The sequence below is a fragment of the Camelus dromedarius genome, unplaced genomic scaffold (assembly GCF_036321535.1).
Source record: "Camelus dromedarius isolate mCamDro1 unplaced genomic scaffold, mCamDro1.pat HAP1_SCAFFOLD_175, whole genome shotgun sequence".
Lineage (NCBI taxonomy): Eukaryota > Metazoa > Chordata > Mammalia > Artiodactyla > Camelidae > Camelus > Camelus dromedarius.
The window spans coordinates 17,080-43,113 of record NW_026989793.1 but is presented as its reverse complement, the minus strand read 5'-3'; the positions used below and the strand labels follow the sequence as shown (position 1 = coordinate 43,113).

Here is a 26,034-nt window from a genome sequence, read left to right as displayed (position 1 = left end):
AAAACACACTTCAGTAAAGATATCCAGATGGATAATAAGCATATGAAAAGATGCTGATTAAAGATGCCATTAGTCATTAGAGAAATGCTTTTAAAAACCACAGTGAGATACTAGTACACATACATACAAGAATGAATACGATTAGAAAGACCGACCTTACAAAGTGCTGGTAAGGAAGTAGAGCAAGCAGAGCTGATACACACCACAAGGAATTTACAATAGTACAACCTTTTTGGAACAGTCTTTTACAGTTTCTTTAAAAAAGGTAAATACCTATCTACCATATAACCCAGATATTCCTCATCTGGTGCTTTAGAAAAGAAAAGCATATGTCCATATAAAGACTTGTAACCAAATATTCACTGCAATTTTATTTATAATAGCTCAAGTTGTAAATAACCCATGCATCCATCAAGAAGTAAATGGAGAAACAAATGATGGTCTATCCAAACACTGCTCACAACAAACTATTCAGTAAATCTCAGCACAAAACAATACTCTGCTATAAGACAAATAAGCTATTAATACAGCAACACAGATGACTCTCAAAATAATTACACTGAATGAAAGAAGTCAGACAACATAGAGTAGATACTGCATGAATCCATTCATACAACGATGTTGAAAATGCAGACCAATATGTTGTGATGGAAAGCAGATCAATGGTTTCCAGGGGAAGAGATGGGGAGGGAGGGAGGGACAACAAATGGCAGGAGAGAAGCTTTGTGGGTGATGGGTATGTTCACTCTCTTGAATGTGGTCATGGTTTCTTGGGGATATACTTATGTCAAAACGTATTAGCTGTACACTTTATACGTGTGAAAATTACTTTGCCAAGTATACCTCAAAGCTGTTTTAAGAAAAAAGGCACTTCAGTCCTGATCCACCTCAGCGCCTGATTGGAGCGACATGATCAGTCCCTCACCCTGTTTGCCTAACAGGAAGGTAGAAAACCTCTCACGGAAAATATCATATGGATTTTTCATTTGCAATGTCTGCCATGTAATAAAGAATTTCAAGACATGCAACATGTCAAGACTATATAACGGATAATATGAGAATAAGAAACATTAGACAAAGGATGCAAACCCCCAGGTGATGTAGGCATCAGAGTTACCAATAAAGGCTATAAAATACTTTTAATATATTCAAGAAAATAAGGAAATTATGGGAGAATAGACAACAGGGTAAAGACTTTCACCAGAGAAATATACTGGAATGTATTTTTAAGAGAAATCAAACAGATACTCGAGAACTGAAGCTTTCAGCTCTGGAAACAGGTAAACAGAGCTAATTAGGATCCCTTTTAAGTAAAACTTTCAGTAATGCCAGGTAAAATACAACAACAAATGTAACACAGAGCTAACTATGGAAAGAGAAGTTCCCAGGTGACAATACAAAGAGGACACTTAAAGCCCAGAGTGGTAATCTTGTGAGCTGATGCCACCACACCCTGGAGGGAAGGGGTTTTAATCTGCACATAAATAGAGATACAATGTCCATTTAGGAAAAAGGGTCCATACCAGGTGTAGAAGACTCTTCCTTTATATCTATATAGTCAGAGACAGAGATGTAAAGTGGCAGCAGAGGTCACAGTGACACAGGGCCCTGGGCCAATGAGTGTGAACACCTCTGCAAGCTGGGAAAGGTAGGAAGACGAATCCCTCCCTAGAGCCTCGGTGTGGAACGTAGCCTTGGCCACACGTAGGTTTTAGCCCACTGACAATGACTTTGCACTTCTGCACAATAGAACAGTGAGATGATGAATGTGTATTGCTTTAAGCCACTGAGTCTGTGGTCCTTTGTTACAACAGCAACAGGAAAGAAACTCAGGAACCAACATGAACATGAACCCCAAGCTGCCTGCTGTGCTGGCAAGAAGTTCTTTGTCTCTGAACCTGGGGGAGTCTCCTGTCTTCTGGCAGCATCCACAAACTACCTCATGTTAACTTGACAGCTTGCAGAGGGTTAAATCTTAACCCTGCACAGTTCTTGATATTTAGTTAATAAAAATGATGGTGTCATCATGGGTATTTTTCCATCTTTTAAATACCTTTCAGTCTTCTAATAAAGCTACCTCTAATTGAGAGACAGTGTAAATAGTTTTCAAACTTCATAATAAATAACTGTGGTTTTATTTGGTTACTTAAATTATGAGTAATAATATTCACATTAGTAAAAGTTATTAAAATCAACATTGTTTAATGAAAATATCATTTCTTTTTGCATGAACATGTATTAACTACAATAAATGTTCCATGCTTTGTTCTACGATTTACTGTTAGAGCCTTAAAGAATAATATTTTCCTCAAAAGATATTATGGCAAAGGGATTTCTTTTGGTGGAACAGTTCCTACATCAAATCTGGTGCATGGCTCAGGCCACTGGGAACCTAGAGATGATAGATATTAGGAGGCATTATAAACACAAAATGATTTTTAAAGGAATTAAACAACTGGATGTGTGAAAACAAAGAATCTGAGAATATTCTAGTGAAATAAATGTATTTTTCAGCTTAAGCAAGACACTGGGTGAATAAATCTAAAATGAAAAAACCACCCAGAGATCAGCAGTGAGTCATGCAAGCAGTGTGACTGATCAAAACCAAGTTGTTTCCAAACCAGTGTGCAGGCTTGATGCCTTCATGAATCAAGTCTGTGTGGCACCAGGTCACCTCGAATACATGTTGATGAGGTATTTATAAGCCCTTCACCATCCCAGCACAAAGCCCACACATGAGCCACAAGACCATCACCTACACATCTGCAAAAGACACAGCATGGTGTATAGCACTTTTCTTGTTCAGTAGCCGGTGGCAGGGCACTGTGAGCAGACAGAGATACAGGGACACAGAGACACAGAGACACTTCCCCTCACTCAGCTGATAACCTTCCGTGCATTCCTGGGGACAGGATTGTCATAAAATGCAGCATGGATTGATCCTCCTCCTAGGAAAGGAACAGTAGGTCTGTCCTCAGGTTGGAGCAAGGGTGGCCGGAGGATCTCAGAAGAGCTGTTTCAGCACAACCAATAGAAATGTCGGCCACCGTGACCACGAGAGACAGGTCTCCTGCCATCCCGGTAGGCACTTGGGCTCCTGACAAAAGCTGGGCTCAGTAAAGGCTTGAGTAGAAGGCACAGACCTGAGGGATGCCCCAGCAAGAGACAGGAGGTAGGGCCTGGTTTATACTGCTCTGGGTGTATCCCAGCCTCATCCGAATACGAAATCAGAAATTTGCAAAACAGCAGAGCTGGGATGGATCATCTACTCCAGACTCCTCACCTTACAGTTTAAAGGGTGGCAGCCCTGGGAGGCAAAGCAACGTGCTAAAGGCAGAGCGTGGAAGTGGCAGCGCCAGATGAAAAGCACCATGGCAACCCCCGTTCAAGGCCGCTGACACTGAGGACGGGGCCAAGGTTTCCAACGAGGAGAATGAGACAGTGTAAATACTTTGTTCCCCCCAAAACCCCAAATGTTTACTAAGGCACAAAAACTCACCTTAACTAGCTCTCTTCTGAGGGGGCTCTCTTCTGTCTCCGTCTTTCTGTCTGTCTCCATTTCTCTCTCTCAGACACAAACACATACAATTTTGTGAAAGGGGACTTCCTGCCATACAAAGACAGACTTCACATCTTCAGAGAAACACTTGACAAAGCACATTTCCAATTCAAGTCTTTGTGTGAGGTCTGGGCAACTGGCTTATTTTCTAGAACAATAGGTGGTTCCAAAATCAGGAGATCATCTTCCCCAAAGGAAGAGTTCTGGTCCGTGTTGATGAAGCTGGGGGTGTCACATTTCATGAGCCCGTTCGGCTCCTCCTCTGGCCACCTGCTGCATCTGATGGCTTCCTGGAGCCGAACATCACTGTCAAGGGCTATGGTTGGGATACCAGCTTTGGCCTTGTCCAAGCGGTCCACTTCATTGACGTAGCAGTGAAAGAGGGACCTAGATTCGTCATTGTGCTGCCAGAGAACCCCTTGGGCACCAGCGGTCTTCCAAAGTCCGACACAAAGCTGTTCAGTCTGAATCTCTTCTCGGGAGACTCCGCATTGCAATAAAGAAAACCAAAATAAAAGATCGCTCACACTCTAGCTCGGTGACCTGAAGACTTATAGTTTTTGATATCTGCTGAGAGCAAATCCCTGCACAGAGCATGCTGACAAGCACTGGAAGTGAGAGACATCACTTTCGAACACATACAATTACACCCAAGGCAAAAGTCTCGTGAGGGCCCTTGGACCATCCTGAAAAGTCATCGCTCCCTGAGAATCCTCAATACTGGTGCATCGCACACCAGTGTTTCTCAGTGGGACACTCAGATCATCTTCATCAGAATTAGTTAAAGTGCTTCTTAAAATGCAGAATTCTGGGGTGAACACCCTCAGAGTCTCCAGAAGTAGGGACCGGCAGTCTGTATTTTCATAGCCACCAAGATCACTAAACATGCTCAGGTTTAGCACCGCGGTCTACTTCGGGTCACCTGAGCATCGACAATGCTGTCTCATGGGGTGGGGGGGGGTGCCATATGTGTCAGTGTGCTGTCCTACCCACGTGTCTCCCCTGATTCTCAGAACTGACAGTGCAGTCCCATTGGGCAAGAAATACCACCATTTCACAATGCATACGCAGGGCGCCTGACTGACAGATACAATCAGTGCTAGGAAAGGGGACAAAACTCAGGTTCCTCATCGCTTGTTTCACTTACTGTGGGACAAATGATCAATTCAAGGGTAATAAATCAGTGTATGAGTGAATAACATGACTCTCGTTAGTCCCACGAGTGCCTGGAAGAGCGAGCCTGGGTACACTGAGAATCATAACAGCCCATCTACTTAATTGTCATCCTCCCCAGATTTATGTAAAGGTTACTTCCACCCAGGCAGTGACCCCTGAAGGGCAAGAATCATGTCCGAACACACTCTCAAATCCAGAACAGAACCTGACAACAATTAGGCTCTGGGGTCTGTGTATAGCGAGTGTGGAATCTCAGTGATGCCAGCTCTTAGACCTTGCCTTCCCATCCCACCCCTCACGATATGGCCCTTATGACCAGCTCTCCCGGGGCTGGGGCCACGGAACCCATTTACAGGACTGGAAGAATCTGATCATGTAAACCATCCCCCAGATTATCATCAAGAGTCACCTGCATTTCAGGGATCAGTAATCCCAGAAGTTTTGCAGTTCAGGCAGGCGAGGGATTTTTATATCAGCTCTGTCTTCTACTGTGACTGCCTGGGTGACATCAGACAAGGAATTCTCAAAAGCCTGAGCTTTTCCTTTCAGGAATAATCTAAATAACAAATTTCGTTGACCACTCAACAAGTGTGATGTGAAGATCAATGATTTACACAGGAGTACAACATTCACTAGGTCATGGATTTAGAATCAGAGAAAAATCATTTGAGAAAGATTGACAGAATGTAGCTTTAATGCAAATTTAAGTATTCTTACCTTTCAGTAAATCATCTTCTTCCCCAACTTATCACTTCACCCAAGTTTAAAAGATGTTTGAGAACAGGGATGAGTGTGCCAGCAATCTGGGACCCAATAACCTAAAATGTCACCTAGGAAAAAGAGGGGAGTAACACATTTTTAAAAAGCATGGTGAGGATGGCGGGGCCATCCCCCAACTCCAGACTAAGAAGCTCTAAGTAATAGATTTCCTGCCTGCCTGGGGCATCAGGTGATGTGAAAACCCACCCAGAAACCTCACTGTCCAGCAGCTCCTCCGTAACACAGGCTACACTTTCTCAGAATTAAGAATTGGGGCCAGTAACCACTTTGCTGAAGAATAAAGACAAAGAAGAAGAAGAGAGTTCTGCCCCTCCCCAGGGGAGAGCCCAGACCTTGGGCTGCATGCACTGAGCCTACCTCCCAGGAGAAGGATAAACTGGAGAAGGGCGTCCTGCGAAACTGGGACAGCAAATGTTGAGATGGGAACAAATTGACCGGCTGGCCAGGGACAGCCCCCTCCGTCGCTGCCTTGGCGGCTGCCTCCGCCCCCTCAGCACATCCTGCCCACTTCCGGTGGTTAAGCTGTCAGGGAAACAGTGCTTTGCGACCTGGGGCAACAGAGGCTGCCCCCAGGCCAAGCTGCGGGGGAAATGGGATCTAAACCACCAGCTCCCAAGCGGCAAGCTCCATACCCCCGCCAACAACCCGCCGCCCCCGCAGCCTACAGCACCCCCGGGGCAATATGTCCTGGAGAAGGGTGACCCGGGAATGAGGGGCAGCAGAGGCCACCCCCACGTCAGGCCTCCAGAGAGATGGGAGCTTATCCTCCAGCCCGCCAGGGGCAGACCCCCCTCCTCTCCAACCCCTGATGTCACCGCGCCCACCTCCCAGGAGCAACCTGACCGGGTGTGGGGTTTCAGGCTAATCTTGGGCGGGAGAGGCCGTCCCCAGGCCAGGTCAGGGGAGAGGAGAAGAAGTGGCCCCATTAGGCGGGGCAGCCGGCCGTCGCAGCTGCCTCTGCCCCTCGACAGCATCGCGCCCGCCTCCCAGGAGCAAGCTGACCTGGAGACGGGCATCCGGCTTCTTGGGCAGCAGAGTACACCCCCAGGTTTGGCCGTGGGGAAGAGGAGAGCAAATTGACAGGCTCCGCGCTGCAGGTCCTCTACCCCTGCCGTCGCCTCCCCCACACTTTAAAGGCACTTCCCAGGGCGCCCCTCCCCCAGCAGGCTAAATGGGACAGGTGTGTCTGGTGATCTGAGGCAGGAGAGGCCACTCCCACACCAGGCCATCGGGGAGACGGGAGCCAATCCACCAGCTCCCCAAGGCAGCCCCCTACCCCCACAGCAGCCACCGCTCCTGCCCCCTGACCTCACGGTGGCCACCTCTAGGGAGCAGGCTGACCTGGAGATGGACGTCCGGCGAACTAGGGACAACAGGGACCGCCCCCAGGGCAAACCATAGGGAGAAATGGGAGCAAATGGACCGGCTCCATGGGAAAACCTGCCGCTGCTGCCACCACCCGCAACGTAACACGCCCGCCTCCTGGGGCCAGGCTGACTAGGATACACGTGTCTCTTAACCCAGGGCAAGAGACACCGCCCCCAGGATAAGCCGCGGGGAAGATGGGAGCAAATGTGCGCGCTCCCCCGCTGCAGGCCCCCGACCCCCGCCACCCGTGCACCCTGACTACCCTGCCTCCCGCCCCCAGCAGGCAAAGTGGGAAAGGGTTGTCCCGGGACCTGGCGCAGCAGAGGCCGCCTGCAGGCCACGCGGCACAGACATGGGAGCTAATCCTCAAGCTCCCCCGGGGCAGCCTCCCTATCCCCGCAGCCACCACCTTCCCAGCCCCCTGACTGCACCGCACCCATCTCCCAGGAGCAAGCTCACCTGGAGTCGGACCTCAGGCAAATCTCTGGCGGCAGAGGTCGCCCCCAGGCCAGGCCGCGGGGGAGAGAAGAAATGGAGCAGCTCCCTGGAACGGACCCCAACCCCCAGCCGCCGCCGCCGCCGCCGCCTCCCAGGACCAAGCTCACCTGGAGACCGGCGTCCCGCCTCTACGGCAGCAGAAGCCGCCCCTGGCTCCGCCGCGGGGGAGAGCGGAGCGAATTGACCGGCTTCCGTGCGGCAGCCCCCCTATCCCCGTGGGCCATGCACCTTAACGACACCGCCCCCACTGCCCACTCAGCTTGCTGAGTGGGACAGGTGTGTGCAGCGACCTGGGGCAGCAGAGGCCGCTCCCAGGCCCGGCAGCCGGGAGAAGGCAGCTATTCCATCAGTTCGCCAGGGGCAGCCCCGCACCGCCCCCTTGCCGCTGCCACCGCCCCCTGACCTAACCGCCCCACCACCCAGGAGCAAGCTTACCTGGAGTCCAACATCTGGCGAATCTCCGGCGGCCAACGCCCCCCCAGGCCAGGCTGCAGGGAAGAGAAGAAATCGACCGGCTTGCCCGGGCAGCCTCCCACCCACCGCCGCCGCCGCCGCCGCCGCCGCCGCCGCCGCCGCCGCCGCCGCCGCCGCCGCCGCCGCCGCCGCCGCCGCCGCCGCCGCCGCCGCCGCCCCAGACCATTGCACTAATCTCCCGGGGTCAGGCTGACTGCGAGGATGTGCACTTGCCTTCTGACCCTGGCCACGTGCCTGAGCACCTTCCTGCACCCCTACACTCCCTGTACCTCTGCACCCCTGCCACTCTCTGCCCTTCCGCACTGCCTGCACCCCCGCATCCCCTGAACTGCCTGCACCCTCCACAGCCCCTGCACCCCTGCCACCACTTACACCTTTGCACTGCGTACACTCCTGCACCCCTGCTTGTCCCACACACCACCTCTTGGGCCTGTGGCAGAGTCTCTGCTGTTAGACCAATGCACAGGAACTCACATCTTTGCCAGTATATGATGCATCAGTGGACGTCTGGGGTTGGCTGCAGGAAGGTACATGTTCCCGGTCACTAGCCTGGGCCACTAGGGTGATCTCTGTGAAGTCACCCAGGACGGGCTCAGAGATGCTGTTCTCTGGGAAGAGAGGAGTTGAAACCGGTCTTGAGGGCAGAGCTGTGCTCACCAGGTCGTCCACGCTTCATGTTTTACACGGGGTTTCGGAGAAGTGAAATTGATCCTGCCAAGTAAGACCGGCCTGCTGTGCGCCCACCTCAGTCCTGGGCTCTGAGGCAGACCGACTGGCTCCTACCATCAGGACAGAGTTTGGGCACCTGAATGGTCCCTTGGAGGCATCCTATCACTTCTCAGGAAGAAGTCTGGCTGCTTCCACCCTATGGCCCTCCCTCCCACTGTGCTGGCCTCAGGAAGGTTCCTTATTTGGGGAAGAAGGCAGCCCACCCCCTACCCCACCCCTCACCTTTCTCTAACCCAGGCTGGTGCTTTCTCTGCCCTTCAGAGTCTGGAAAGCCATTTCTCTTCAGGTATGTCCCTTCTGAGATGGACTTGCTTCCACTCAATTCTAGGCGAGGATGCACCATGGAATGCACTGGGTAAGAGAACCAAAATAAATAGTTTCTTCTGTGAGGTTTTCTGTTTATCTACTGGGGCTGGGCTGTGTGTAGTTTGCTACAGCTATTCGTGCGAGAGGCTAAAGCCAACCGTGTGTCCTTGTTTTCATCTCCCCGCTGTCTTTGGGTTTTCCCTAGACACTCCTGAGACATTTACTTCTTTTAATTTTATTCCTGTTATTACACAGGGGCCCTACTGACATGGAGGTAAGGTGTTGGGGGAGCGGGACAGAGCAGGGCATTTGTAGTCCTGTGATTAGTTCTCATTGAGCCTGTGCCCTGAGCTGTGACCTCCACAAGTGTGTCTCTTTCCCCCACCCCAATTTGGGTGACACAGAAGGTATTTCCCTTCCCCCAGGTAGGTTAGGCTCTGGTAAAATAATTTCTCATTAAAAAAAAAAAAACAACACAACCCGCCACAATGGAAGAGAATGTTCTGGGTGTATTTCAATAGAGCTATTTTTTCCTTTCCTGGCAGGAACCATGAGGAGTTTTCCTATGATCTTCACTCTGAGAACAGGATACGGTCCTGGAGGTAAAATGCATGTAAAAGAGCAGGGGGCCCCTCTGACTGGCCCCCTGGAGTTGTCACACTCGGACTTCCCCACGCTGAGCCTCCAGCTGGCCTCAGGGACCTGTTAAATCTGCCTGCCCCCGGGGTTCTTACAAAAGCGGGTTCTGCCCTGGGAGCTGTGACTCTCCAAGCCTGCCCGGCTGCCTCTCTGTGTTGGGAGCAGCTTTCCCCCTCAGTTTTCTTGTGGATCTAAGAAGAGCAGTGGGTTTGCAGCTCCCTCAGCTCTGGTGTTGTTTTCAGGACAGAAGGAGCAACTTCTGAGCTCCACACGAGCTGGACCAGAGGCTGGAAGCCTCCCCTCCTCTGCCTCCATGCAGACAATCAGTGGCTGTGGTTCTGGCCGAGTTTCTGAAGATGTGGATTTAAACACACACATCCCAGCCCCCACAGGAGCACACAGTCCCATAAATCCCTACAACTTCCACTGGTAACTACGGAACTGATGAGGACACGGGTTTCGGGGCTGCAGAGGCCTGACTGCATGACTTTCTCCGTGGCCTATTAATGTGGTTGTTATGGGCCTTGTCTGAAGTGGCTTGCTTACCGCACCTGGTACATGGGAAATATAAAATAAGTACTAGAACCTCCACTTTTTCTCCCTCTTGGGCCTTCCAACCTAAAAAGTAATACGTGAACTCAGACGGCCTAGTCACCACAATGAGGTCCGACAAGCCCGGCTCTCCTGAGTGATGGACACTGACTTGCGCATTAACTTGGAACAGTAGGGGAACCGCCTTCCTCTAACTGGGCCTCTCCCCACACCAGGCACGCCCTCAGCTGAGAAGGGGCCAACTCCCCCATTGAGGTGTGTGCTGGTGGCTTCAGTGTGACCTGGCCCTGCCGGGACATGAACCTGCAGTGAGGTGGAGTGTCAGGAGGAGGGGGGTCCCTGCTGGGGCAGCAGGGGGCCCGGTAGCACCCTGCGCAGCCTGGTGCCTGGGGCTCCCCAATATCTCCTACGGCCCCCGGGTCGGCTCTGGTCTGGGCCACTCCATGCACCCTCCCAGTATCTTTTCATTAAGTCCCTTTTTTGCTTTTATCAGCCAGAGGTGGCTTCTGTTGCTTGTTCAGTGAAACAGTGCATCAGGAAACCAGACTATTTCTAAGATCAGTAAAATACGAACTTTGGTCAGCTCGCCGGGCAGACCGTGCAGCACAAATTCCCGCACAGGGCTGTGCAAATGCCTTACATGAAGGGTCCTCATCATCTGTCTTCAGAGATACAGAAGCTCGTGGTTCAGGTAAAACCTCAGGGAGGGATTGAGGAATCCAAAGCTGGTTGGTTTCAAAGACTAACCGGTCAGACCAGACCCCTGAGCTGTGGTCAGAAGCCTGGCTCAATGTCACGCAGACTCAGCACCCTAAGTGTCCGGTGGGGCCGGTGCTGTTTCCTTTACAGGCTCTCGTTGGGGAGTCACTGTAGCCCCTTACACTCAGCAGGGAATCCAGCCCTCTTAGCCCCCACCCTCAGTGTTCCATGACACAAATCTCGGGAGTGTTTAATTTTCATCTTTGTTTAGGAGGATGAAGCTGGGGCAAGAGGAGAGATAAATTCATACTTAGTGACACCAAGTCACAGCCAGTACCTCCTCCTCGGAGAGCTATGTGCTCCCACAGTGGTGGCTGGGGGGCTGGGCAGAGCCCCTCCTCTGGTCACAGAGGGACTCACTCCTCTGACTGCAACTGATGGGTTGGACAACCAATCCAGAGGGGACAGAGCATCTTTCCCGGGAATTTGGAACTGACACACAGAAATTAATTTCACTCATCTGGGGATTGGGAGGAGGGTGGGAATCAAATGAAACCAGAGCAGGAGAGAAAGTTACAAGTGAATGACAGAGAGACAGAGAGACTGAACTTGTGAGAGTAAATAGTGTGAAGGAAGGATTACAATCAGGGCACAGAGGAATTCCAGCTCCTGGCAGTCTAGTGTGTCCCAGCCCATCAACAAACCTGCGGGATGGTTAACATCATTCCAGTTTTGCAGATTAGGAAACAGGCTGAAAGAGACGGGGGTTGGCTTTGGGTGCACAGTTAATTTAATTGCCACTGGACCCCTCACTTCCCACTGCCTGAAGGCACCATGATCCTCACAGGGACCCTGCAGTGCTGACAGCCTAGCACCCTGATCAAAGAGACCCTGCGGGAGTGGGAACCTCTCTGAGTTTGGAGAGTTCCCTGCACCGAGATTCCATGCATCAGCCGGCTCCCGCTCACCCCAGGTTAACGTCTCCCCAGCTGTGTAGTCCCCCGACCCGCTTCCCTCCCTGCCAGGCACCCCCGTCCTTACCACCGAGTGTACTGCAGGAATTCAGGCACAGGGATGCCCAAAGCAACACGAGCCCACCGGCTGTACAAACAGCAGACTCCCAGCCCCACCTGGGCTCCATGGGGATAGTAGGTGTCCTCACCTTTCATGTACCTAAGGCAATCTGTTTCTTCAGCTGGAGGCTATAGAGAAAAATAAAAGGTCCAAAACATTGTTCAGTGAGGAATTCCTCCAAGGACCTGACTTCAGAGTCTACAACCGGTTGTGCTGGCCGCTCTTACCCCCGGACTTTGGGTGAGGTGGATTATTGATCAGCACAATCGCCGGTGGCCCAGCTCCTGGGCTTGGCTGCCCAGAGGGGGCTGGGGGAATGGGTAAGGCCAGGGCACTCAGGAAGAGCACAGAGGACCTGACATCTCGCCTCCGCAGTTGTAAACCCTTCCCCAAATCTCAAGGCATCGGACAGAGTGCAGCCACCACAATAATGAGATGTTCCCATCTCTTCACTCACTCCTGTTGGTTCACTTACGTGCTGAGCATCCACTGGGTCACAGGACATGACACACAGGATGGCCGATGGGACAGGCTTGGTAATTCCCCCTGGATCCTGTTCAATCTGATGGAAGAATGATCACTCATAAACGGTTTCTCAAAAGGATACATAGACAGGAGACAAACTGCAGAGTGAATCAAATTTTAAAATATAAATGAAGATCCCCCAATCTCCCCGCATAAGGTTAACAGCATAAAGAAAATAGATCTTGCCTTTGATCACCAAGGAAGTGGTCACCCTCTCTCAGGAGGAAAGGAGAGTTAATCTTTGAGCAGGACACAGAAGTGCTCCATCGAATTGGACCAGGACCTCTTCATTCATTCAGCAAATCTGTATAAGCTCCTACTACTTATGGGAATCTAGTAACTATACCCATTCCCAAGGCTCTTGGGCTTTATTAGTCAACAAAATAGACACGACTCCCCATCACTGGGGGCTCAGAGTTTTAGCAGAGAAAACAGGCAACATGATGGGGGTAGCAAGAGCTTGGGGAAAAATAAGAGTGATATGAGCAAACTCAGGTGATTGTGGTGGGGTGGGAGGCAGGCAGGAGGGAATAAGGCAATCCTGGCAGATCTCAAGGAGTAATGAACTTGAAGCAGAATAGATCCGGAGGAAGAAGGAAGAGCCGGAGCCAGAGGCCCCCAGAGTGATGGGGAGAGTGTGGGCAGAGAGGCAGAGCAGGCCGGGTCCTCGAAGACTTTGGGACGACTTTGGCTCCTAATGGAATGGTGACCCTTTTAGTGAGTTTTGATGGGATGGGTGATGTCCAATTTATGCTTTTGTTTTGGGTTTTCTTGGGAGGAGGTTAATTTATTTATTTTAGTGAAGGTGCTGTAGTTTGAACCCAGGATCTCATGCATGCTAAGCATGCACTGTATCACTGAGCTACACCCACTCCCTCAATGTATGCTTTTATAGGCTCCCTCTGACTCTGTGTGGATGAGATTGTAGAAAAGCAAAGATGGAAGAAGTAGGCTAATTGGTGTCCAACAAGGGGTTGAAGGTGGCTCCTAGGAGGGTGGGGAACAGGGAGTACGTGGTTAATGAATTCAGAGTAGCCAGAATTTTCTAACAAGCTGGATTTGCTGTCTGTGTGTGTGTAAGAGAATGAGAGAGAGAGAACATTGTTCCAACATCTGGACCTGGAAAATGGGATGGATGTCCTCTCCATCCACAGGGGATGGGACAAGATGGGGCTGAGCAGGTGGAAAGGGGCTGGAATCAGCTCAGTTCTTCAATGTCATGGTTAAGGAGTCTATTAGATATTGCCACAGAAATGCCTAATAGGTAGAGGAGTCTGGGGTTTTTTTTCTTTCTTTTTAACATTAAAAAATATAATTTAAATGTATTAATTTTATTATGTGAATGGATTTGGAATTTTATTTCATGCCAAGTTATATGTTATAATAGCCAAATGGAAAACATATCAGAAAAGGGGAGAAATGAGGGCTTTCACATAAACTGACTGTCCATAACGTAGGTAAAATTTCAATGAAACCGTCTTCAGTGCAAAAACCTCATCTTGGTGTTACATAAAATTAAATGAAAAAGGACTATGTTGATGTATCATTATTTCATGTTACATAGTAGCCCCAAACAAACACACTGTTTAACTATGAGGCTTGTAGAAATACTATTCACTTTATTGACATAAATACAGAAATGCAGAAAGGTTCTAAGGTAGAATAAGCATCTTAGTGGAAATAATAGAGATCTGAGCATTTCACATGATATGTATGGACTGATTCAAAATTTGGAAAAGTAATTTACACAGTAGAACATATGTATGAATGTGAAAGCAAGATGAACGAAAGAAAAAGAATTTGAGTATCAGGGAGAGAGTTCCAAATGGAAAAGGCCAATCAGGGAGTTTTGGACAAATCGAGAAATTGATGGCATGTCAATTTCCAAGTCTGGTTGCTTCCACCAAAAGTATAGCAGTGAGAGAGAGGAGAGACCCAGGACCCAACTCCGAGGCACATTCGCAGTAAATATTTGGAAAAAAGAGGAGACGTTGGCAAAAGACCATCCAGTGGATCGAAAGCAGAGCGATGGGCTGGAGGCCAAGTGAAGCAGGAACACGGGGGAGGAGAAATGGAAGAGCTGGGTCAAATGCTGCCAAAGGGCCACGCATGATGAAGACTAAAAACTGACCACTATATTTAGCAACGTGGGGTCACTGATGGCCTTGACAGAGCAGTTTCCATAGAGCGAGGGATCAGGGGAAAAGCCAGAGTGGGTGCAAAAGGGAATGGCTCAAGAGAATATGCAGACAGTGAGTTTGAACGACTCATTAAAGATTTGCTGCAAAGACATGGGGTGGCAATTGGTGGGGGCCAATTAGAGTCAAGGAGTGCTGTTTGTTTCTTTTAAGAGGATGGACTTTTATATACTGATAGGAGCCAACTAGCAGGAGAACAAAATAGATGAGGTAGTGACAGAGAGGATGGATGTGGGAGTGACAGCCCGGAGAAGATTGTATGGATGGGCCCCCTGGTGACTTTTGGATGATCTGGCTTTCGGTGTCACCTGTAATAAGAGGTGGGGCAGCGAGAGTGAGGTCACAGACATCAGAAGGCGAGCGGATGTGCTGGGAGTTGCTGGTGAAAGTTCTCTTCTGTTGGCTTCAGTTTGCTTGGTCAAAGTAGAAAAGTAAACTTACCAGCTGAGGGAAGAGAAGGAAGAGTTACTGGAGTCATGAGCAGAAGATACAAAAGAGCCTTCAGGGACAATGGGACAGTGAAAAGAGCAGAGGGAGACGGGGGGAGTGTGCTCCCAGAAAGTTACGTTTTATCTTTGAGGTCCCCAAGTGTTGGATGTGTGATTGCCCTTCCTGCTGTCTACGAAATAAAAATTGAGTATGGTTCAGGGAAAATGCTATTTCATTCTAAGAGGCTGCCTGTTTCTCAGGAACGGTCATCTTAAGCTGCAAACACTACAAAAATGTTGAAAAGAAGAACTTGTGTACCCAATGACCCACTATTTTCTATAAATTTGGTTGCTATTTAGTTCCCCTATCAATACCACAGAACCGATACTGCCTAGGATGGAGATACATCGATGCTTAAATGGAAATGAAATCTGTATCTTTTTCCTAAACTCCATGGCTTCCTTACCATCCCATTCCCCTTGGAATTTAGGGGTGTCCGGTATAAGAAATAAGAAACAGTTTGAGAAAATCCCGGCTCAGAATTACACAGCACAACCTCAGCTCAGAAGTATACAGCCATAAAAATGTTTAGAAGCAAAACTCCATAACTACTCTTAAAGAATTTTGCAAACCTGGGCCTGCCCAGATGTTTCCAAACTGGAAAGGTACTCCAATCAGTTGACCGGTACGGGAACCAGAGGCTGGTCAGCCTTTTCTGTAAAAGCCAGAGAGTAAATATTTTCAGTTTTGCAGATCATTTTGTTGTAACCATGCAGGTCTGCAATAAGAAAGCGAAGAGCACTGGGAGACACGAAACAAATGGGCATGCCCACACCCTCCCTTCCACTCAGGGCAGCTTCTCTGTGGTGGGGAGCTTTGCCACAATGACTTGTTTCTTTGTTTCCATTGGTTTCTTTGTTTCCACCTTACTGCTCAAACTCAGAACTTCAAGTGAGCCTGGTCCTTCAGCATCCATGCAGAAAGAAGGCTGAGCGGGGGTGGGGATCCCACCTGACAGAGAAGAGAGATGGCTTGTCACCATGACATGAGACAATCACACCTTCCGGGGTGAAAGGGAACAAAGATAAGGGAGGGGCACAGCAGTGGGACCCCTGGGTCACCTGCCAGGCTTGCTCTCCCTCCACGGCCACCCTGGGGGCCTGGGTGGTGTTGGAACTCAGCTACAGTGATTAGGCTGAGGGGACTCAGGATAAAGGACCCTCCGTCTCCACACCGGGTTCCAAACGCAGCCTCTCTAAGTCTACCCTCTGAATTTCTGGAACTCAGCTGGAAGAATACATGATCAGGCCAGACCCAGAGCCCAAGCCAAACACGACAAGGGTCACGTGGGGTTGTAACCCGGTGCTCAGCGGTCGGGGTCTCCTTGCAAATCTGCAGAAATCCCTGTTCTGCCTCATTCCTGGGAGAAACCCCACATCTCTTCCTGCTCTGTCTGTTCTTCTCTTGAGGCTATTGTCCTGGAGGGATGCAGAGTCCTTGAACCTGGCCCTCCAAACGTACATAAGCAGCCTGTTCAATAAAACAAATTATGCACTTTTTCACATTTGCCAGTTTTTTGATTCCAGAAAGGCTGCGGGACTCTTTCTCACTGTCTCCTGTGCCCCCACCACTTGGTGGCCCTCTCCTCATGGAAACACGATTTCCCACAACTGCACCCTGCCTCCCAGCTTGTCAGAGGGGAGTGACCCACAAAGACACAGGTGTTTGTGAGGATCCTGTCCCCCAGCAGAAAGCCTACTCCTGGAGCCACGGACAGGGGTCTGGCCTCCTGAGCCGCTCAGCTCTAATTGAAAGCCTAAACTGGGGACCCCGAACATTGCTGACTGACTTTCTGAGTCACCTGGGCTGGAAGGGCCTGATTTTTCTTTCCAAGAATGGATGTAGCGCAGCCTCCATTTTCAGGGCTGACATTCATGACGTATCTAGTTCCCCCAAATGCACCCCAGGAAGGAAAGGCCCTTCCATCCCACTGGTTAGAAACCCAGCCCAGGGGAGTTCCGAAGCACTGCATTGCTGTCAGGTCCAGCATCCCTGCAGAGTGGCCCCTGCCCCTGAATGAGCCCCTTCCCTGGGCCTTCCCTGCCTCGACATGACCACACCCCAGGTGGTGCTGGGGAAGGCAGGGAGTGCAGTGAGGGGAGGGGGGAAGCAGAGCCCCTTGCTCTGGAGTGAGGAGACCACAGAGAAAGGCACACACCACCCCGACCCTATACCCCAAACTCTTAGCCCCGCCAACACAGGGGCCGCTCTGCGCCCTCTCACCGTGGCTCTCCTGTGAGACTGCACCCAACCCGACATCTGGCACCCAAGCCCTACCTCCCCTCTTATGACAGATCCCGTCTTCTTGGAAACTGCCTAGCAGCGCGTATTCAAGGCCGGCAGCGGGCCTGGCGGATCTGCACTTCAGGTGCCCTACCTGGCCAGCCGTGCGTGCCTGGGCTCAGTCCTCTATCTTGCCCACCGGTAGCCTGGGTCCACGTCCGGTGCAAGCGGAGGCCACGGAGCCCAGGCTGATCCCCACACACGGACAGGTGAGGGTGCCCCCGCCCCGCTGCCCCACTGCCCCGCCCACTGGTGGCAGCAACGCCCCAGCCTCCGGCCGGCGCCACCTGCAGGTCAGGACTTCCGGGCGGCCCTGCCCTCCCCGGCCCCGCCCAGCTGTCCCATAAGCCTCCCCCCACCCCCGTCCTGGCTGCGCCCTGGCTCGCATTGGCTCCGCAAGTTCTGCCCTCGCACAACTAGACTCGGGAGGACGCACGACGCAAGCGCTAGGGGAGGGCCCCGCGGAGTTGCCATGGTTACAGGCGCCATGCTCTGCGCGGGCCGGCGTGCGCTTCTGGGGCGGGTAGCGGGCTCCGGAAGTGTGCAGCTGCCCGGGACCATGGCGGTGCTTGCTGCTGGGGATGGCGGCTTGCTCGGCCGGGCGACTAGTTCTGGCCTGGTCAGTCGGCGGCCGACATCCTGTCTGGGGCGGCGTCCCACAGATGGTAAACGTACGTCCGCGCCGTCGGCGGGGCCGGCGGACATGAACTGGGGTGGGATCGGGGTTGGGGCGGTGGCCGGGGAGGGCTGTGGTGCCGGGGAGCGTGTTGGGGCGGGGCGGGGCAGGGCTTGGGCACAGCCTCAAGCTTTCCTCCCCCTCAGGCCCTGGGGCTGGGGCCGCGAGTCTGGGTCGCCCTTGGTGGCCGCGGCCTCCCAGAAACCCCCGGAAAGGGCAGGCGGAGGACCCATCTTAGATGAAGCGGGGCCTTACCCGGGTTTTGAAGAGCCCCAGAATCAGATGTTGGAATGGGGTGGCTTATCAGCCTTGTTTATCTGCAGGGAAATTTCAGTTCCATCCAGATGTTGGTTCCTTCAGTCAACCTCAGGAAAAAGACACAAGGGTCAGTGCCGATAAGCAGTTATCTAGGGCTTGACTCAAAATAAACTATGCGGGGTGTAGGGATGGTAGATGGGACCCTCCCTCTTGAAGTTAGCAGTCTTCTGGGATTAGAGGCCCCAGTTGAGGATTACATCCTCATCTGCAGTAATGGAGCTTGTGAGGAACACACAGAGAAGGGAGGGGTGTGGTGGCGGTAACTCATTACAGAATCCAGGACCCTTGCCTGGCTCTTGTGTAGAAGAGTCTCGCCTTGGATAGGGCAGCAGTTATCAAAGTGTATCCAAGGCCCCTGAGGTGCAAGACCATTTTCATAGAAACGCCGGGATGTCACCTGCCTTTTGCACACTCTTGCTCTCCCGAGTTCCTGCGGGGTTTTCCAGGGAAAACCTGGCCTGCGATATCACAAAACAGGGAATGCAGAGGCAGATAGGAGAATTCAGCTCTCACCAGTCCAAAAGAGATTTGCAGAAATTAAAATCACTGCTATTCTTCTCACTAATGATTTTTCTTTTGAAAAATAGAATTATATTTTGTTTAAGAGTATTAATGGTAACATACAGTAGATTGTTAATATTTTTAAGTGAATTCATACACTTTTTCTAACTTCTTATTTAACTTCTAACACAGGAAATATTGATAGATTAAACTCACATAAATAGCAGCCTTTTGGAGTTCTCAGTAATTGTTAAGAGTGTATAGGGTTCTGTAGAACAAGAAGCTTGAGAGCCCCTGGAGAACGGGTGCTCAGATGCTAGTCGGGTGCTTAGTGGTGTTAGACGGATGCCAAGATGTCTTCCGCAACTGCTCCCGGACTTGAAGTAATTGGCCACATGGAGATGGGTGGGCAGTGCCTCCACTTTACAAACCAGAAGCTGCTGAATGTGTCTGGAGTCTAGGCCATGGGCTGTGCAGGGATTCCCGTTGTATCTGTTCTATCTAAGCCGGGATTCCTGTGCAGAGGCCTGGCCCTGAAGACCCGCTCTCCTTTGCTCCCAGCCAGGTACCTTCTGTGTGACTTCAACCCTCCAGAGGGCTTCAACCTCCGTAGGAACGTCTGCATCCACATTGCCTTCCTCCTGAAGACCCTGCTGAAGATGGAGGAGCCGGTACTGGTGCTATTCCCTTGGGGCCACCTCTACCACTGGCAGAGCCCCGATCCCTGGTCCGACTCCTTTGACCTCCCAAGTCTCAACAGAAACATCCCTGACATTGAGTACGAGCAGTTCATTGCAGGTGAGGTGGTGGTCATTTAACTGGGGCCAGGTGGTCTTTGTTCTGGTTCCGATCTGAACATCGGGCCATCTTACTTTGGGCTTGTCGGTCTGCTTAGGGGCCCTGCTCATGTTTCCTACACTGCAGGTGAATTTGGTTTTTCCATAGTTTTTTCGGGAAGTCAATTTGAAGTGTATGAGCTCTATGTCCCCTCCCCTCTGAAAACCCTGGCCTCCTGGTGAGATGCAGCGGTGACAAGGAGGCCACTGCCACAGAAGCCCTTGTCCCAGAAAGAGTCGCTCTCTGTGCAGTCAGGGCTGTTCTTACCTGTAGGAAAACACGATGTGTGTGGAGCATGGGCCACGTGCTGGAGAAGATATGTAACTGCCCATCCAGTATAATTTGGTCCTGCTCAAGCTACCCATTTAAATTTTGTAAGAGGGAAGAGTTCAAGATTTTCTTTGAATAAAGGTATTTAGAGTTTATCAATGTTTTTTTAAATTGAAATGTGTTTGATTTACAATGTTTTGTTAGTTTCAGTTATACAGCTGTTTTGTTAGTTTCAGGTATGCAGCATAGTGATTCAGTTGTACATATACATAGTCTATTCTTTTTCAGGTTCTTTTCCATTATAGGTTGCAAGATACTGAATATTCTTCCCTGTGTTCTACAGTGAATCCTTGTCGTTTGTCTGTTTTACATATAGTAATTTGTATCTGTTAATCCCAAACTCCTGTTTGTTTTATAAGTCTGTGAGTCTGTTTTTTGTTTTATAGATAAGTCCATTTGTATCATTTTTTTAAAAATTCCACATATAAATGATATCATATGATACTTGTCTTTGTCTAACTTATTTCACTTAGTGAGATAATCTCCAGTTCCATCCATGTTGCTGTAAATGGCCTTATTTCCTTCTTTGTTATGACTGAGTAATATTCTGTTATATCTAAATACCACATCTTTATCCAGTCATCTGTCAGTGAATGTTTAGGTTGCTTCTATGTCTTGGCCATTGTAAACAGTGCTCCTGTGGAAATTGGGGTGCAGGTATCTTTTGGAATGAAGGTTCCCTCTGGATATATGCCCAGGACTGGGATTGCTGGATTAGGTGATAAGCCTTTTTTTTTTTTTTTTTTTTTTTGTCTTTTGAGGAATCTCCATACTGTTTTCCACAGTGGCTGCACCAAACTACATTCCCACCAACAATGTAGGAGGGTTTCATTTTCTCCACAGCCTCTCCGGCATTTATGGTTTGTGGACTTTTGAATGATGGCCATTCTGACTGGTGTGAGATGATAACATTGTAGCTTTGAGCTGCATTTCTCTGATAATTGAACGATATTAAGCATTTTTTATATGCCTATTGGCCATCTGTGTGTCTTCATTGGAGAATTGCTTGTTTAGTTGTTCTGCCCATTTTTGGATTTGGTTGTTTATTTTTTTCTTATTAAGTTGTATGGACTATTTATATAGTCTAGAAATTAAGCCATGGTCAGTCTCATCTTTTGCAAATATTTTCTCCCATTCCATAGGTTGTCTTTTAGTTTTACTTATGGTTTCTATTGCTGTGCAAAAGTTTATAAGTTTAATTAGGTCTCATTTATTTATTTTGGCTTTTATTTCTGTTGCTTGGGTTGCTTAGATTGCCCTACGAAAACATTGCTGAGATGTATGTCAAATAATGTTTTGCCTATGTTTTCTTGTGAGAAGTTTATAGTGTCGCGTGTAATATTTAAGTCTTTAAGCCATTTTGAGTTTGTTTCTTTTTGGTTTTTTTGCGACTCTATTGTATGCTTTTGATTTGTGGTTACCTTATTCTTCAAATATATCAGCCCATTACTATATCTATTTCCTTTAGACTGATAATCACGTAGGCTCCAACACATCCTAAGAATAACGAAGAAAAAAAAGAAAGAAAAAAATCTACATTTTCTTGCTCCCCTCTCCCATTCCCAACTTTTTTTATTTTGATGTCCTTTTTCATTTTTACATCTTTATGTTTATTCTCTTGCAACTCGTTATTGCATTTCCAACTATGGTTTTCCTGTTTCTATAGCATCCTGCTTCCTTTCTGTTTAGAATAGAACCTTTTAATGTCTCTGTTAGGTTCAATATTGCTGAGTTATCTCACTTCCCCTCCCCCCTTCCCCCCAGGCCTCTGAATCCTCAGTCCAGGGAAGCTAAACCATTCTAGCCTTCATCGGTTCTGGGAAAGCAATATTCAGAGTGGGAAAAGACATTGAAAAATAATATTCTGTGAGTTGCATTCTACCCTTGCCCAGAGATGAGAAACATCTGAAGGTGGAGGAAAACAGTTGGAGGTGGGGAACACAAAGTCTTTTCTCCTTTTGCTACTGAAGAAATGATTGCTTTTGTAATTAGTGGTGATGCCCTTTAAATTGGTGAGATCGAGATTCCACAGCTTCAGCGCCTGTGAATAACCAGCTGGGAGAAAGCTCTCTAGGGCCCCTGCAGTGGGAAAGGCAGCCCCTCTGAGCACCTGTTGTTCTGTATTCTTCCTGCCTCCACACGGGTTCCCTAGGCACCGTGCAGGACGATGCAGTTACCCAAGGTGGAGGACGGGGAGACCCCTGCTGTGTGGCGAGCCACAGAAGCCCACACTTGAAGGACAAAATGTAGAGTAGTGGGGCGGTCATAGGAACAGGGGATGGTTGAGAAGCAGGATGGTGTCCTGGAGTCCAGCAGCCAAGGCTGGTGGGGCAGATTGGGCCCTGGGGCATGGGCAGTCCTTGAGGGATCTGAAGCAAAGATAGGAACCAAGAGACTGGATTCGTGTGGGGGTACGGCACCCCTTGGAGGCTGCGGGGCAGCTCAGTGGGCCCAGGGGGAGCAGGCACTTCCCCAAAGCTGGGTTGACAGGTCACAACCAACTCACTGGGGACCGAGAGGCACTGAGTCATTTTTAACTTTTTGTCCCTCTTCCTGGAAAAGAAACTGCTGCCTGTTAAATAGCCTGTGTCGTTAGTGAGAATTAAAGACATGAAGCAAGATTGCCTCAAAAGTCATCCATTGTTTAGTTGTTAATAAGGGTCAAATGAAAACTTGAATAGATGAAATGAAGCATTCATCAGAGGATTTGAAACTCCTTTAAAATAAAAATTCTTGCTGCCTTTGTTCTTCATTTCAGGGTTCACTTGGTGATAATAATCATAACCAAAGCAACAGCAAACCCTTACAGAACTCTGTCCTGCTGTTCCAGGAACGCTGTGTTCATGACAACCCAATGAGTTGGCACCACTGTGAGTTCCACTTTAAAGGTAAGGACATTCATTAATCACACGGCTAATAAATGGCAGAGCTGGGACTTGAACCCGAGCTCTCTGGCCCCAGAGACCCCTCTCAGCCCCTTCACTGCAGCTCATCACTTGGCATGCCCGACACAGGCCAGCATTTACGAGCAGCGTGACCTTGGCCAAGGCTGCTTCACTGCTTGGTCTCTGATTCCTCATCTGTAGAATGGGGGTGTGGGCAGTGAACTCTGTGAGCTCAGTGGTCACTTCCTCCAGCTCTGCAATTCTACTGCTTTGAGTTAGTATAGTAAGTATCCGAGCCCCTACATGGCCCACACATGGGCTGGCGCTTTGCTAGGCCCTGGGTTACGGAGCAAAGTAAGATCCGCCTGCTCCTCCGAGGAGCCTGTGTCCCTCCACGGCAAACAGCTGCGAGGCCCAGGCTCCCTCGCTGGCGGTCGGGGGCTGGGCAGGAAAGTCTGATAAGAGAAGATGGAGGCAGAGCCCCTCCGGGAACAGTGGTGGCCACACAGCTCTCAGGAGCGAGAGCCTCTGTCCAGGCTGCTGAGAGGGGGATCCTCATGAGGCCAGTAGTCCCCCCAACCTAAGCCCTCAGGACAAAGATCCAGCCATCCCTGCAGTGTCACCATAGAGCCAGTCCATCCTCATCACTGTGCCTCTGTGCTCCTTTGTCCTGGGGCCTCTCTTCCCCCTACACCCAGAAGACTCTTCTCCCTCTCTTCTCTGAGTGCCCCCTCACTTCACCCGTGGTCCCTGCTTCCTGGGCCACCATCACTGGAGTTGACGCTTTGCACCTTCACAACCCCCGTTTGATCAGGAGCCTGGGTTGGCCTCCTTGTGCTCACTTTCCACCTTCAGATGATTGCTCCTCCCCTCGTGGGAGCACATGGAAAACCCAGATCCTTTCCTAGCAGTGCCTGCCACCCTGGCCTCCCTGCTCATCTGCCTCAGTCAGGAGCACCTGGACCACCAGCTCTGTATTGCCTCGCCTCCTACCATCAAGACGTCAAAGTTCATTCTCCTTCCACCACCCAGTATGGTCATTGTAGGGTCTTCTTCTCTGTCAGCCTGAGCCAGCCACCCCCCATTCACCCTACCCCCGGGCTCATACCCGGGCATGTCTCCACCCCAGGTCCAGCCTCTCTCCTTTAAGTGCCCACCTCTAGCCGTCCAGCTTCTTCTCCACCAGCCTCCCTGGCCCTCCTTCACCCTCACTGGGGCATCATGTGCTGACTCCTCTGCTTTCCTGCCTGTCCACGTTCCCCTTACTTCCACTTCCCCACCTTCCAGCTCTGCATCCACAGTCAGCACTCTCTTTATGACAGACAAAACCCCCTTGAGCCTTGACCTTTTCAGTTCCTCACCAGGCCGACTTCCATCTCGGTTCACCCAGCTCTACTTGTTCTGAGCCTGCAGGCAGCAGGCTCTCCCAGCACAGATTTCCAAGACTACAAATCAATGCCCACCATGTTGCCGCTGCCAGGCAATCCTCCAGGATTTCTCTAGTGAGCACATTTCCCCACTTATCACTCAGTGGTGTCAACATTCTCTGCTCTCTGCACACCTCTAACCTTCCCTCTGTCTCTTCCCTGACTCCCAGCAGATGGCCTTGCCTCCTGCTTCAGAGAGAATGACATGTCACTGGAAAGGAGCTCGCTCACCTGCAGCTAACCTGCTCACCTCACCTTTTATCTGTCCCTCTCCCACCTGGACTCTAGCTGTAGTTGTTCTTAATTCAGAGTTTAGTTGACATATATATACACAGTTAAAAGCATAGCACACTATCGGCTACCTTCTAGGGGTTACTTTTTCAATTTAACATGGAGTGTGTGTTTCATCCACTTCATTGTATGTACCTGCAGTTCATTTGTTTTAACTGATCTTAAATGTTGTGTGTGTGAAAGTAACACAAGGCAAGGGTAAGCCAGGATTCAGGATGCTGGTTACTTCCTGTGAGAAGAGGCCAAGAGCAGGATAGGGAAAGAGGACACAGTATGTCACTGTCAATATTCCTGTTATGATGCTGGGTGATAGGTTCATAACTGTGTCTTATAATATTAATTTTAATACATAAATACCTCTGACAGGCACCTAAGATGAGAATGTGTCATGAACCAAGACATACAATGGGTAATATTACATCATTATTGTTATGTAATCTTGTTATATTATATATTAATCATAATCTTACATTATTTGTTATGGGTTATATATTATATAGATGCATGAATTATATATTATGTGTATAAACACCTACATATGTATTATATACTATCTGCTAATAAATAAACAGAAGATAATATGCTAGTATATCTTCTATTATGTATTATTTAATAAATAATAACATACTCTATCCTGTTATATGACATGGAACATAATCTTTAATAAAATAAGAAATCTGTCAATATATATTGGTAATTAATAAAATTTAAAAAAACAGCCCGCAGCTTTTAACGCCGACACCGCTCCAGCTGTCACTGTGATTTCTCTTCCCTTTCATGGCCGAGGCCCTCACAGTGCTGTCCGTTCCCCCTTTCATCTCCTTATCCTGAACCTTCCTCCTCCTCCCATCCCATGCTGCCTTCTGCCCCGTGGCCCCTCTAGTCACCAGCGGCCTCTGGGGCACTGACCTGTGGGCACGGTCTCAGGCCCCAGCTCACCTGCCTGTCCGCCGCCTCTGCCACCGCTGGTGGGGGCGGGGCGGGGGTCAGAGTGCACCCCTTGTCCTGGAAGAGAACACAGCACAGACTGTGACCAGCAGCAGGTGTGGCCCGGAACTGCAGGACTTGGGGGAGAGCCAGACTGTCTGCATCCAGACCTGGGGCACTTGGAGTGTGAAGAAGCCCCGTCCTCACTGCCCCTGAAGTGAGGAAAACACCCTCAGGTGAGTTAAAGTGCTTATGACCTAGGTCTGTTGGCTGGAAAGGACAAACGGGCCCCTAAGGGGAGGGTAGTTGATGTTCCAGGCCCCACCAAAGCCCTAAGGGCTGGCGGGGAACCAGGCTGGACGCTCCACTGGACCCAGTGCCCCCTCGGGGGTGGGGCCTTCGGGAACAAGCAGAAAGCCCTCTGTCTCTGGGGGGGAACGGGGCAGTGTGGGAGCATCCCTGCAGCGAGTCAAGTGAAGTCAGGGCCTGTGGG

At 49.9% G+C, this 26,034-nt stretch overlaps 2 protein-coding genes across 34 annotated transcripts; one reads left to right on the top strand and one right to left on the bottom strand.

Annotated features, from left to right (window-relative positions):
- Nucleotides 1-741: 741 nt before the first annotated feature.
- On the bottom strand, nucleotides 742-17,676 carry LOC135320764 (uncharacterized). 18 transcript variants are annotated; one of them, XM_064483837.1, is made up of 14 exons: nucleotides 17,444-17,672; nucleotides 15,639-16,017; nucleotides 14,886-15,021; nucleotides 12,330-12,416; nucleotides 11,822-11,982; nucleotides 11,485-11,531; nucleotides 8,807-8,935; nucleotides 8,330-8,463; nucleotides 7,817-7,869; nucleotides 5,873-6,037; nucleotides 5,453-5,565; nucleotides 3,500-4,043; nucleotides 2,760-2,948; nucleotides 742-2,392 (listed from the first exon to the last, which is right to left on the bottom strand). In XM_064483837.1, the coding sequence occupies exons 3-11, from the start codon at nucleotides 14,925-14,927 to the stop codon at nucleotides 5,562-5,564; spliced, it is 822 nt and encodes a 273-aa protein (XP_064339907.1). In that variant the 5' UTR covers nucleotides 14,928-15,021; nucleotides 15,639-16,017; nucleotides 17,444-17,672; the 3' UTR covers nucleotides 742-2,392; nucleotides 2,760-2,948; nucleotides 3,500-4,043; nucleotides 5,453-5,561. The 18 variants fall into 18 exon arrangements, with proteins under 18 accessions (XP_064339907.1, XP_064339906.1, XP_064339917.1 ...); XM_064483847.1 differs by lacking the exons at nucleotides 742-2,392; nucleotides 2,760-2,948 and adding exons at nucleotides 6,518-6,538; nucleotides 7,343-7,530 and having other exon boundaries at nucleotides 3,635-4,043; nucleotides 17,444-17,676; XM_064483836.1 differs by lacking the exon at nucleotides 2,760-2,948.
- A 185-nt stretch (nucleotides 17,677-17,861) lies between these two features.
- LOC135320762 (GDP-fucose protein O-fucosyltransferase 2-like) lies at nucleotides 17,862-25,302 on the top strand. Of its 16 annotated transcripts, none has more exons than XR_010380077.1 (4): nucleotides 17,862-18,020; nucleotides 19,406-19,642; nucleotides 22,770-22,899; nucleotides 24,497-25,302. XR_010380077.1 is itself a non-coding variant. In XM_064483828.1 (4 exons), the coding sequence occupies exons 1-3, from the start codon at nucleotides 17,909-17,911 to the stop codon at nucleotides 22,856-22,858; spliced, it is 366 nt and encodes a 121-aa protein (XP_064339898.1). In that variant the 5' UTR covers nucleotides 17,862-17,908; the 3' UTR covers nucleotides 22,859-22,899; nucleotides 24,497-25,302. The 16 variants fall into 16 exon arrangements, 9 of the variants coding, with proteins under 9 accessions (XP_064339898.1, XP_064339899.1, XP_064339896.1 ...); XR_010380078.1 differs by having other exon boundaries at nucleotides 24,494-25,302; XR_010380075.1 differs by having other exon boundaries at nucleotides 23,808-25,302.
- Nucleotides 25,303-26,034: the final 732 nt, after the last annotated feature.

What these genes read in the sequence shown, in the direction of transcription:
- LOC135320762 (XM_064483824.1), top strand. Translation starts at nt 17,909, where the DNA reads ATGGCGGTGCTTGCTGCTGGGGATGGCGGCTTGCTCGGCCGGGCGACT. An exon ending in GCGTCCCACAGATGGTAAAC is followed by an intron (nt 18,021 to 19,405) that starts GTACGTCCGCGC and finishes CTTTGCTCCCAG; the next exon opens with CCAGGTACCTTCTGTGTGAC.
- LOC135320764 (XM_064483837.1), bottom strand. Translation starts at nt 14,927, where the DNA reads ATGTCTGTGACCTCACTCTCGCTGCCCCACCTCTTATTACAG. An exon ending in CATCATATACTGGCAAAGAT is followed by an intron (nt 7,870 to 8,329) that starts GTGAGTTCCTGT and finishes TCTTCCCTGCAG; the next exon opens with CCTGGCCTGGGGGGGCGTTG. An exon ending in CGCCAGATGTTGGACTCCAG is followed by an intron (nt 6,038 to 7,816) that starts GTAAGCTTGCTC and finishes TTTCCCTGACAG; the next exon opens with CTTAACCACCGGAAGTGGGC.